This window comes from Esox lucius, chromosome 18 (genome assembly GCF_011004845.1).
Source record: "Esox lucius isolate fEsoLuc1 chromosome 18, fEsoLuc1.pri, whole genome shotgun sequence".
In the NCBI taxonomy this organism is placed as follows: domain Eukaryota; kingdom Metazoa; phylum Chordata; class Actinopteri; order Esociformes; family Esocidae; genus Esox; species Esox lucius.
In genome coordinates, this window is record NC_047586.1 from 1,286,323 (window position 1) to 1,299,868 (window position 13,546).

The 13,546-nt window shown below is 41.0% G+C and overlaps 1 protein-coding gene across 3 annotated transcripts; it reads left to right on the forward strand.

Moving 5' to 3' along the window:
* Positions 1–10,516, forward strand: LOC105018015 (tripartite motif-containing protein 16-like). 3 transcript variants are annotated; one of them, XM_010883105.4, is made up of 7 exons: positions 1–495; positions 4,445–4,939; positions 7,567–7,662; positions 8,271–8,504; positions 8,627–8,786; positions 8,937–8,996; positions 9,221–10,516. In XM_010883105.4, exons 2-7 carry the CDS (start codon positions 4,766–4,768, stop codon positions 9,757–9,759), a joined length of 1,263 nt encoding a protein of 420 aa, XP_010881407.1. In that variant the 5' UTR covers positions 1–495; positions 4,445–4,765; the 3' UTR covers positions 9,760–10,516. The 3 variants fall into 3 exon arrangements, with proteins under 3 accessions (XP_010881407.1, XP_034143559.1, XP_010881408.1); XM_034287668.1 differs by lacking the exon at positions 1–495 and adding an exon at positions 2,449–3,245 and having other exon boundaries at positions 3,277–4,939; XM_010883106.4 differs by lacking the exon at positions 1–495 and having other exon boundaries at positions 2,449–4,939; positions 8,696–8,786.
* Positions 10,517–13,546: the final 3,030 nt, after the last annotated feature.

Sequence of the window (13,546 nt, forward strand, 5' to 3'; positions counted from 1 at the left end):
GCTGCCCTGCAGGTGGCGGTGTCATTCCTAGGAAGGTAGTCGGCTATAGTCAACCCTGCGGTGTTCAGAGGACTGGATCTCCCCAGTGGATCACTGTACTCAACCCTGCGGTGTTCAGAGAACTGGATCTCCCCAGTGGATCACTGTAGTCAACCCTGCGGTTTTCAGAGGACTGGATCTCCCCAGTGGATCACTGTAGTCAACTCTGTGGTGTTCAGCTTTATGAATCAACGGGACTGGTTCAGGGTATTCCTTCAGTCTGCTTACACAGCCCGGAGTCTGTCGTGTATTAAAGAAGCAGTCAATAACTTAATGCAGTTAACCAAATAATTGTATTAACTTCCCATTTTGGGCTGGATGTAATATGTTGTTTATTGGTGCATAATCTAGAAGTACAATAACTATTATTTCTCAGTTAGACTTGAAATGCCTTGTTTGAAAGCGGGTGCTTTGACAAGGGGCACAAGTTCGATGAGCTGTGAAGGAAATTACAAGGTATGTACAGTGATGTCACCAAATATTTAATCATCTTGAATGTGTAAATTAGTTTACAACAAAATATGTTTAATAACACTATAGAACTGTGTCCTTTTATCGTGCGTTTTGGGTATAGTATTTCAAGGAAGAAGCCTCCCTGGTTCCATCGGACCGGGTTTCAGAAGACCCGCTACCGAAGCCACTACGCAGGCGACGGAGACCCCTAGCAACTTTCAGGACTTGTTCCCTCGTGGACGATTACCTTTTTTGCGGTTGGTTGCGTTGTGACCGGATGGTTGGCGTGTTGATATAAATTGTGCTGGGCTAATCTGTTATAGGTTTAGCTGGATCCATTATCACAGGATTGCCTGAAAGCAGGGTCCGACATTAACACCCGCCAAGCGGACAGATTGTAGGTTTGGCATGTTTATCAGAACGCCCAATGTTTATCTCTTGTAATCAGAGGAGAGCGGCGATGTAAGTTGTGATGCGCCGCAATATATTTTTTTTATTTTTATGAAACGCTTTATTTTTCAACCAAATTTAGAGAATTTTTCATCGCGCACAATTTACTATCGCACGAGCATCAGAGCAGAGCAACAACGTCCTGCACGTTCAGGGTATCAAACTAGCCAGTGAGATCAGAGAACAGACAATGGTTGTGTTCTATGGATGTGCACGCTTGTGTTGCACTGTCAGTAAATGGCTGTCACATTCATATTAAGATGGTAACCCAAGGGTTAGACAACCCCAGATTAGAAGCTAGCTAACTCTTACAAAACGATAGTTACAATGGATTAGCGTTATGCAAGCAACATTAGAGATTCGGCAGCAACAAAAAGTTCTCTCGTTTTCGTATTCTGCCTTCAAAATTAAGGTCTGCGGTGAAACGTTAAATACATTCGGCAGTAACAATAAGACTCACGTTTTTCTTATTTTCTCTTCAAAATAAAAGCATGCGATGGGTCGATGGGTTTTGCAATTTTTCTAAGGAAAAACTGTGGAGTTTAAATAATACATTATATAAGGAAATAATACAAGGTGGAGCACATTGAGAAATGTTTAGAGCTTAAGTTAATTTAGAGAACCTTTCTAATTTAAAGAAAATCAGATGATTGATGTTATTGTTGTTAATTTGCTTTTGCTCATTAGGTCTGGAGAGGGATTGTGTTATAGGTCTGGGGGGCGATTCATAAACCGTTTTAAATAATGATTAATTTGAAAAAAAAACTAGATTGGAACATGGTTATGAGAAATAGCAGGGAATATGGAATACATATATCATCTAATTTCTTCTGGGAACACAGATGGTAAAATTACACATTATACCAGAGGCCTTGCACTCTAGAGGAAAATACAAGAATGCCATTTCAGACTCAACCCATAAAGCAATTTGAGGAGGAAAAAGTGGTGTGGTAAACCACAGCTATTGGCCAAACAGAATTGGGAGCGCCCGGTTTATAATATACACTCACCTAAATGATTATTAGGAACACCATACTAATACTGTGTTTGACCCCCTTTCGCCTTCAGAACTGCCTTAATTCTACATGGCATTGATTCAACAAGGTGTAGAAAGCATTCTTTAGAAATGTTGGCCCTTAACTCTGTTGTAACGAGTGGTTATTTCAGTCAAAGTTGACACAGAACTGCCGCGTACTGGATGTTTTTCCCTTTTCACACCATTCTTTGTAAACCCTAGAAATGGTTGTGCGTGAAAATCCCAGTAACTGAGCAGATTGTGAAATTCTCAGACTGGCCCGTCTGGCACCAACAACCATGCTACGCTCAAAATTGCTTAAATCACCTTTCTTTCCCATTCTGATATTCAGTTTGGCGTTCAGGAGATTGTCTTGACCAGGACCACACCCCTAAATGCATTGAAGCAACTGCCATGTGATTGGTTGATTAGATAATTGCATTAATGAGAAATTGAACAGGTTTCCTAATAATCCTTTAGGTGAGTGTAGATTTTACTGTAAAGTAAATGTGCCAATGTTTTTGAGATGCAACTTTGTATAAGCAGAAAAGCTGATGGGATGTTGTGCTGACTTGTGTGACAGGGTGGCAACTGCAGAAAGCCTGAATCACTTTGTTCCTTCAGGGCTGTTCATGGTTGGACTGCAGCGTTGTGTGAATTAATCCAAGCAGAAACAAGGCTTTAATCAGTATGGAAGACTTCACTCTCATACATTTCTGGAGTGAGACACTGAGGCACTAATACCCAGAAAGCTCTGGTCTAAAGTAGTGTACTATATAAGAAATAGGGTGCTAGGGCTCTGGTCTAAAGTAATGTACTACTATTTGTGTTGTGCTGGGGCTACAGCTATTCAGCTGATTGGGTCTAATGTTCAGGTCAATGCAGTTATTAGTAACGTTAGAACAGACACGGTTGAGAGGTGATAGATCTTTGACATCAGAGACCTTGTTAACTCACGCTGCTCGCCTGCACTGGCCAGCCTAAACAGGGTTTATTGCAATTTGAGACCCATCCCTCGCAGAAGAGGACAAAGAGATGGTATTAAACTAATATGGTCTTTGAAAGATAATCACTTGTTTCTCAAATGGAATCCTGTTCACTCTGTAGTGCATTACTGTTGTCCGGCGCCCATGGGGAGTGGTGTGTTATTTGGGAGACATCACTCCTCTTCAGCCTGTACGTACATTGACACATTCCCAAAATGTGTGCCAGTGAATAGGCACTGCCAGCATAGTGTTATACACAACATGGACGCAGGCATGCAGTGTTATACACAACATGGACGCAGGTATACTGTGTTATACACAACATGGACGCAGGTATACTGTGTTATACACAACATGGACCTCGCCAGACAGTGCTCTCCAAAATGCTTAGGGTTTGGTTTAAAAAAAAAATAATGTGTGGGCAGTAAGTGTTTGTGGTCATAAAAAAAATTACAAATAACATTAGGTTGAATACAAAAAAGGAAGGGGAAAAAAATATTTGGGAGGTAAGTACTTATTTAACAAAACCTCTGAGGTAAAACAAAAAAAGAAAGTACGGGTGACCATCTTTTTAAATGTAGTTAGGAACCTTCTAATGGGCAGGTCTTAATGTAGCACATCCAGTCCAGCAAATCCTTTACTTATACAGAGAAATCAACTTTTGACATTTTTCACTGCTGAGCCCTTCATCACAACAATACAACATTCTTACAAAAGGGACATTAAATACACTTTTTCCCCCGTTTTTTATCTCTCTTCTCTCAAATGACACTGCTTTTTAATGAGCCACAGTCAGGCAATGCGGTAGAGCATGTCTATTTGAACATAAATTTGTTAAACTGTAGTATCACGTCTCATTGAACCAGAGTATTCAATCTGTGGTTCACAGTGCCTTATAAAATGTCTCATTGAACCGGTGTTGTTAATCTGGTTTACTGTGTGAATCTTGTGACAAAAACATTATATTGTTCAGATGTCAGCCATAGGCAGGTCCCCAGGAGAATCAGGTGTGTCTACTGTCTACTGTTTGAAATACATTTCATTGAGATGGTTTCTATGATCTTGGGTGTGCCAATTTGTGTTGCTAAAGTTAAATAGGTGGTGGGGGGTGAGGGCATGTTTTAGTTTTTCTGTTTGTTAATACAATGTGTATTATGCTGCATCCATCTATACCCAGACATCTGAGATTATTTGAAACAAAGCAAAACTACGATGCACCTCTGATCTTTGGTTTGTCACTGATCCAGAAGCTGAGCTACAATCTTCTATTTTGAGAAGTCTAAGACATGGGAATAACAGGACTGGTGCCTCATATAGTCTGATCATTTTGTCAAATCATGCCAATTAACAAAACACTGATAGGAAAAAACCCTCAAATAGGGACAGTCATACAGAACAACCCACACAAAAACATTCAAAATGTTAAAATATTACACAAATCCAAGTGCATGATATATTGATAAATATCTTCCTGGGTGTACCAAAATGTGATTTCATACAGGTGTGGTTGTCAATGAGTGAAATCTGACACAGTCTCCTGAAGTCGGATCCCCCCCCCTTATGGAACATCTTTCTCCCTGAAGATCTCTATTTCATGCTCCTCTCTCATTGTCTCCCTTTCACAAACTCATTGGAGAAGAAGGTCAAAGGGGAGGGACCTTTGTCTTTCCCTTCCAATGGATTTAAAGGACAGTAGTAAGGACGAGGGGCATTTTCCATTGGGATCTTTCTCATCTGCTCTCAGAACAATGAAGTGTCTTTCCATAAACTCTATTTAATTAGAACTAAACGTCGGTCTGTGTCGTGGGCCTGTAAGTGACTCATGACGATCCAGATGACTCCGCTAGAGGCGTACCAGAAGATCTGCTCTCGTCATGACAGACTGTTGGATGTTTTCTGTCGCACCGATCAGCAGTGTATCTGTTACCTGTGTACCATGGATGATCATAAAGGCCATGACACTGTGTCAGCAGCAGCTGAGAGGACTGAGAAACAGGTAAGACCAGACCTAGTTGTGGCTGAATGCCATTCATACATCAGTACAAAAAGTGACAATTACTTATAAGCACAAAGTCTAAGTAAATACACAATTCCTTTAATTTCTCGAGTTAGTCCTCGTCACTGATACAGCACTGTAAAAAATTACTTATTAAAATAACCCCCAAGAATGTACTTTGTGATTCTAAGTAAATAGGTGCATGTAGACAAAAATAGATAATACAAAAAATATGACGTATATCCCCCTTGATTAGATTTTCACTTTGGAATGTTTTTCTATTAGGTCACAAACAAATCTCTTTACATTATATTCTGATTGCAGACTGATCTGTACTGAAATTGTAAAGATGCAAAGGGAATCAGATCTGATGCTGCTTGTTATCTCAAACATTTAGATCTAATGCTGCTCGTTATCTCAAACATTTAGATCTAATGCTGCTCGTTATCTCAAACAATCAGATCTAATGCTGCTCGTTATCTCAAACAATCATATTTAATGCTGCTCGTTATCTCAAACAATCATATTTAATGCTGCTCGCGATCTTAAACAAGCAGTTTTTTCTTGACAGATCCACATTGTCATTTATGTATTCCCCAGAATATTATTTCACAAAAACAATGTTGACAGAAAATATTGGCCCGTGTGTTATTATAATAAATGTGAAATTATTTATATTCTTTGTTTTATTAAACCAGTAAGAATTCAAAAAACTTCCTATAACTGACCATGAGTGGTCTCGTTGCCCCACATGTAATGGAGACAGGAATGGGTCCATATAGAATACATAGCTGACCATGATTATATAGGATCAACTGATGAACTTGGCCTGAGCTCTGCACACATATAGCAAGAATGCTACTGCAAGAAACTACATGTAAGAAACTACTATACTTTTCAGTTCAAATTATCACCAGTTAATATTTATTAACAAATCTAGGTTTTTTTAAATCGTTTTTTGTGAAGTTTGAAAATTGACATCTCTATATTGACAAAGATATATTGGATTTTTCTTTTTACTAAAAAACATAAAAGGTCATTTTTATAAATATTGCAACAAATCCTATTTTATGAATCTATGGGGGGGAAATAAGGTGTCCTTGTCAAATAATTGTAGTATTTTGTCATAGTTAAAGTAGGCAAACTGTTGTGTCAAACCACTTACTGCAAGGATGCAGCTGTACTCTGAAGCCGTGACTTAGACCACTGTGTCCCTCTGGGCAGTGACTTAGACCACTGTGTCCCTCTGGGCAGTGACTTAGACCACTGTGTCCCTCTGGGCAGTGACTTAGACCACTGTGTCCCTCTGGGCAGTGACTTAGACCACTGTGTCCTTCTGGGCAGTGACTTAGTCCACTGTGTCCCTCTGGGCAGTGACTTAGACCACTGTGTCCTTCTGGGCAGTGACTTAGACCACTGTGTCCTTCTGGGCAGTGACTTAGTCCACTGTGTCCCTCTGGGCAGTGACTTAGACCGCTGTGTCCCTCTGGGCAGTGACTTAGACCGCTGTGTCCCTCTGGGCAGTGACTTAGACCACTGTGTCCCTCTGGGCAGTGACTTAGACCACTGTGTCCTTCTGGGCAGTGACTTAGTCCACTGTGTCCCTCTGGGCAGTGACTTAGACCGCTGTGTCCCTCTGGGCAGTGACTTAGACCGCTGTGTCCCTCTGGGCAGTGACTTAGTCCACTGTGTCCCTCTGGGCAGTGACTTAGTCCACTGTGTCCCTCTGGGCAGTGACTTAGTCCACTGTGTCCCTCTGGGCAGTGACTTAGTCCACTGTGTCCCTCTGGGCAGTGACTTAGACCACTGTGTCCCTCTGGGCAGTGACTTAGACCACTGTGTCCCTCTGGGCAGTGACTTAGACCACTGTGTCCTTCTGGGCAGTGACTTAGTCCACTGTGTCCCTCTGGGCAGTGACTTAGACCGCTGTGTCCCTCTGGGCAGTGACTTAGACCACTGTGTCCTTCTGGGCAGTGACTTAGACCACTGTGTCCCTCTGGGCAGTGACTTAGACCACTGTGTCCTTCTGGGCAGTGACTTAGTCCACTGTGTCCCTCTGGGCAGTGACTTAGACCGCTGTGTCCCTCTGGGCAGTGACTTAGACCGCTGTGTCCCTCTGGGCAGTGACTTAGTCCACTGTGTCCCTCTGGGCAGTGACTTAGTCCACTGTGTCCCTCTGGGCAGTGACTTAGTCCACTGTGTCCCTCTGGGCAGTGACTTAGTCCACTGTGTCCCTCTGGGCAGTGACTTAGTCCACTGTGTCCCTCTGGGCAGTGACTTAGTCCACTGTGTCCCTCTGGGCAGTGACTTAGTCCACTGTGTCCCTCTGGGCAGTGACTTAGTCCTCTGTGTCCCTCTGGGCAGTGACTTAGTCCACTGTGTCCCTCTGGGCAGTGACTTAGTCCACTGTGTCCCTCTGGGCAGTGACTTAGTCCACTGTGTCCCTCTGGGCAGTGACTTAGACCACTGTGTCCTTCTGGGCAGTGACTTAGACCACTGAGCCACTCTGGTCTTCCATGTTTTTGCAGCAAAGCAGGTTATTGTAAGAAAATGTTTGTGTATTACAAGATGGAATTGAACACTACATGAAACATGTCTGCAGCACAATTTAGTATTGTTCTCCACAGAGGCAGGTTGGGATGAGTCACCAGGAGGTTCAGCAGAGAGTCCTGGAGAGGGAGAAGGAAGTCAGGGAGATCCAAGAGGCTGTGGAGTCTCTCAAGGTGAGGATCATTATTGACCAGAGGTGCTGACCCATTGCCTGCCTTGTGTGTGGGAGGGGACTGGGGAAAGATGAGGTCAAAACAGGAAGATGGACAACTTAGAAAAGACAGCTCCTGTACCTGTTTTACTGTCACCAGTAATAGTGATACACAACCAAAGCCTAATGTTTAACAGAATTGATATTTTTATAAATGACAAAAAAATATATATATATAATTTAGTTTTACAGTTAAATACATTGGTTTAAGTATACATTTGTTTATTTTGTTTTTTATGTAGTTATTTTGTTATTCCGTTTTTTGCTTTTATCTCTTGAATAACCTTGTAGCCAGCGTGACATGACTGGCTTATTAGTGGTAACGCAAGCCACACTGAGACCTTGAAGTAGTTGATAACCTTGTTAGTGTGACCGCTTTGTGGAGTGACAGAAAACAATGGTGACAGAAAACAATGGTGACAGGGAGCAATGGTGACAGGAAGCAACGGTATGTGAGCGGCAGTTGTTGATACGCTTGGACAGTCTCTGGTGTTATCTCAGGTTGGAGACAGAACCCTTTTACACAGAGAATGTAAACCATCTTCTCTTTTTCTCTTTCTTTCCTAACAGTGCTCTGCAAAACTGGCAGTGGTGCACAGTGAGAAAACCTTTACTGAGATGATCGGGTCTATTTGGAGGAGGTGCACCGAGGTGAAGGAGCTGATCAGAGCCCACGAGAAGCTTCATGTTAGTCGACTTGAAGAGCACCTGAAACAATCGAAGAAAGAGATTGTGGAGTTGAAGAGGACAGAAAGTGAACTGCAGAAACTCTACCGCACAGAAGATCATATCCATTTCCTTCAAGTACCTTTACTTTTATATTAACAATAAAATGTAAAGACGACCTTCATCAATACACAACAACATGTTAACTACAGTTATGTTTATATTGTTATTAACATCATTTCTGGTACATTTCTGTCCAGAGTTATCAGTCTCTCTCCGGTTGCAGTGTATCTTCAGATGTCCCTAGTATTGCGTTCCATCCTCTACAGTACTTTGGGGATGTCAGTAGGACTGTGTCTGAGCTGACCAAGAAATTTGAACACTTCATTAAAGTACAGTGGGCCTTGATTTCTGCTACAGGTATGTTAAATTATAATAAAAAGTACTGACAATACAATAATGACCATAAAGGACACTGCTTTCATACCTGTGAATGGTGGTATTTCCATTACTTTATACATTCTGTGTATCTAATATGGGGAGATGATGACCCTCCCTCTGTGTCTCTAGTGAAAGACATTGATGTTTTACTTCCTCCGGATCCCAAGACCAGACAACAGTTTCTGCAATGTGAGTCTCTTTATCCTAAAGTAACACTCTTTTACTGACAGTCTTCACACTCACAAAGATATAAGTTAACAACAGGTACAGTCAAACACTGGAAATCTGTTTGTCTCCTGGTATTGCTCTGGTTTAATCTCTGATCTGGTATAATCAAGACAGGGGAGACAGGATAGACAGAATATCTAACTTATTGTTCTGACTCCCCTCATTTGTCTCCGCTCTTCTCCCAGACTTCAGTCAGCTCACACTGGACCCAAACACGGCACACACACAACTCTCTCTGTCGGATGAGAACAGAAAGGCAATGTTTACTTTTCAAAGCCATTGTTATCCGCACCAAGCTGACAGGTTCTCCTACTGGCTGCAGGTGTTGTGCAGAGAAGGTCTGACTGGACGCTGCTACTGGGAGGTGGAGTGGAGTGGCAGTTATGTTGGTGTGGCAGTGTCTTATGCAGACATCAGGAGAAGAGGTTCATCTTATGACTGTACGTTTGGGTGTAACGACATATCATGGAGGTTGGAGTGTTCCAACAGCAAATACTGGTTCAAACACAACAACCAACAGACTGAAGTACCAGGCCCTCAGTCCTCCAGGGTAGGAGTTTATCTGGATCACAAGGCAGGTACTCTGTCCTTCTACAGCGTCTCCTCTGACATAATGACCCTCCTCCACAGAGTCCAGACCATGTTCACTCAGCCTCTCTATCCTGGCTTTTATGTGTGGTATGGGAGTGCAGAGCTGTGTCAACTAGAAGTCCCCTACAGTTGATTTGGGTTATGCTTTTCTTTCTTTTAGGACGGGATTCAGTGGGATTGTGTTGTAGGAGGACTGACAGATTAAGTCGTTAGACTGAGCTGACACATGCAGTGGTTATAGAGAATGAGATCTCCGTCAGCTTTTAAAAGACACTTTATCAACATTGCTTTACAATGCATTGAGCAGAATGAATGCTGACCTTCATCATGTACACTGATATTTATCAGGGACCCCAAACAATTTGGTTGTAGCCCTGAACAGGCATACCTAATTCAATAGTCAAGGGCTTGATGATCAGCTGACAAGTCAAACTAGGTTTGCCAGATCTGATCAAATACATGGAATGGCTGGGGGTCCCCGAGACGAAGGTTGAATACCAATATGGCCCCCATGTGAAAGACAGATGACATAAAATGATGCTTCATAAAAAGTTCAGTACTGGTCCCATATCAATAATTGCAACACACATAGCAATAATTGCAGCACTTGCTGCTGTAAAAATGTTGTCATATAATTTTCTGTTTGTTTTGTTGTTGTTTTTTGTCACTAATTTTTGTCACTATCCAGCATTTAACAGCATAACATTTTCTGTGCTGAAATTGTTTTTCTGGATAGTAGTTTATTGTACTTAGCCTTTTTTTTTGCTAGCATTTGTCTCAATGATACCTGACCAACCTGATGGCTATGGCTGACTTCTTCGTAAAACTGACTGGTCCACAAAGTGCTCTTTGATGGTGCATTTTCTGTTGTCAATTAATTTAGTGTTGATTAACACCTAAATAAATATTTTACCTATTTATGGTTTGGATATTGGTTCTTCTGGTAATAGTCTGTTATTACACCATATATGGTTGTTTATTGTATAGTCTATTATAACAACACACAGTATAGTTTGTTATTAAACCATATCCCAAGCAAAACTACAATTTGCAATAAATTCAGAATATATTTCAGGTGTACTAAAATGCTATTTCTAATGATGTATTAAAAATATACTAAAGTAACTGGGTCTATTAGGATAACCACCTCCAACAAAAAACAAGAATGAGGACTCACTAGCTAACGTTTCCGTCAGTATAAAAAGCAGCCAGTATTAAAATGTTGCATTAGTCTGTACATTAACATTTACAATGTATGGACGTTATGACACTAACAATTCCTGAATTACATGCTTAACGTCTATAACAAACTACTTGTGTATTCCACCATGATCTTTAGACCACCAAAAGTGCCAGCGTAATGTGCTGGACTTTACAGGCTTTAAGTCACCAACAACAACAGTATAGCGCAACACAAGCACTGCAGAAAGCGTGAATAGCAATGGCTGTTATGGTGTTGCTTGAGTTAATGAACTGCTAAATAGCAGTCCATCACCGCTCCATTAATAATTTCTGTTCTGTTAAATATCGAACCACACTTAATCTTAATGAAATACATAAACAGAATGAGATCAGATGATTTAATTTCGCAATTAAATCTCTCCCGCGCCTCATCGTTACCACGACAACAGTGTAGCCTCTCAGCGGACAGTTCAACACACGCACGCACGCAGGCGCGCACACACACAGCCAGCTCATACTGGAGTTAGCAGATCAGTCACAAAGCGGGGAGCAACCCTAAGGTTAACACATTGAAGTATACGTATTTATTTAAGGATACTTAAAGACGTATAGTTCAAATAGCAACGAAATACTGTTTTAATGCTATTTTGTCTACCAAAGTACAACATAAAAGTAAAAAAATAAATAACACTTCAACCTTTATGGCTTGGAATAGTAAGCCTATCCTCTGTAATATATAATATAGTGTAATCCGTAAGTAAACTACATAGTATAATATGTTATTACACTACATAGTTTGGTCTGTAATAACACCACGTAGTATAGGCCAAACTTTTAAGACATTTGGGGAAAAACATTGTTGCCTGCAGGAGTGACAGTGAGTTGGGCTGGAAACAGTCATAATGACCCTCCACACATGATTTAAATTGTCCCAGAAGTCTTAATGTCGAGGCCTGCGTGCAATCAAATCATTTAGAATTGTCTTCGACATGCCAAAGACAGTGGGATTTTCCATATGCCCAGCCAGTAAATCATCATAAAGTGCAATTACCTCCGCAAGCTCCATGTAGTTACCCTCGTTAGCAGAACCTTTCGTCTCACTAGACCCCCAGAAAGCTAATTCCTGCGTCCCCAGAAATTCCGTTGTCTACATGCCTTGGGAACATCCCAGTTTTCTTGCACCTTTACATCGCGTGGTGCAGATCTTCATCAGCTACTTATTCAATTCGATGTTTTTCCAAAATGAATTCTCACCTTTCGTGTGTTCTGCAGTGAATGGATTTTTTAACAGAAAGTCAGTACTGGTCAAAATTGTCAGCAGTGGCGTTAACCATTTTGGCGCCAAATAATTGTATCGATGCACGCGCACTTGTCTTGCAGTAGCTAGCAAGCTAACTGCTGTCCCAAAATTAGTAAATGGCACTAACACATAACGATGTTCAACAACTAAGGTAAATGATATCTGAAAGTACCTAAATATGCTAAACTATCACCATGTCAATCTCTCTATCCAAAGGCACACATTCATGCTGTTGTGTTAATTCTCAGATACATTATTTGGAAAATATGTCCATTCATATTGTAGCAGATGTGATAGGTCAATGGACATCCTTCTCAAGGCATCATAATTACTGTGTACATCTATGGAAGGTAGGAGGGTTCACTAGAGGCGGTTCTAGTGATTTGGGGGCCCTAGGCAGAGACTGGTTGAGGCCCCTAAGTAAAGTATTTCTTTACCTTCTGAGCCATACTGACAACAATTTGAACATTCCTTATTTCTTTATGGTTGATTGGAAATTACGCTTCCTAAGACACTTGCATTGCTGCTCCTTTCTGAAGAGAGTAAATCAGCAAGTTGAAAAATTATTTAATTAAGAATATATGTTGCCATATCAGCAACGACTACAGTAAGTCATGTTGTTCAACTACAGTGAAGCACCTAATCATGATGTTCAACTACAGTGAAGCACCTAGTCATGTTGTTCAACTACAGTGAAGCACCTAGTCATGTTGTTCAACTACAGTGAAGCACCTAATCATGATGTTCAACTACAGTGAAGCACCTAGTCATGTTGTTTAACTACAATGAAGCACATAGTCATGTTGTTTAACTACAGTGAAGCACCAAGTCATGTTGTTTAACTACAGTGAAGCACCTAATAATGATGTTCAACTACAGTGAAGCACCTAGTCATGTTGTTTAACTACAGTGAAGCACCTAGTCATGTTGTTCAACTACAGTGGAGCACCTAGTCATGTTGTTTAACTACAGTGAAGCACATAGTCATGTTGTTTAACTACAGTGAAGCACCAAGTCATGTTGTTTAACTACAGTGAAGCACCTAATAATGATGTTCAACTACAGTGAAGCACCTAGTCATGTTGTTTAACTACAGTGAAGCATCTAGTCATGTTGTTCAAGTGTAATGTTTTTAAATTATGATCAATGCATTCATATACCTTGCTCTCTTGTAGATTTTTCTCCCTCTTTAATGTCCTTGATCTGGTTGTGCTTATTTCTTTCTCTCTCTCCCTCCCTCTTTTATGTCCTAGTTCTGGTTTTGTTCCTTGCTCTCTCTCCTGATTCTGTTTATTTTCTCTATCCCTATTTAATGTCCTTGTTCTGTTCATTTTCTGTCCCCCTCTTTAATGTTCTGGTTCTGTTCATTTTCTGTCCTCCTCTTTAATGTTCTGGTTCTGTTCATTTTCTGTCCCCCTCTTTAATGTTCTGGTTCTGT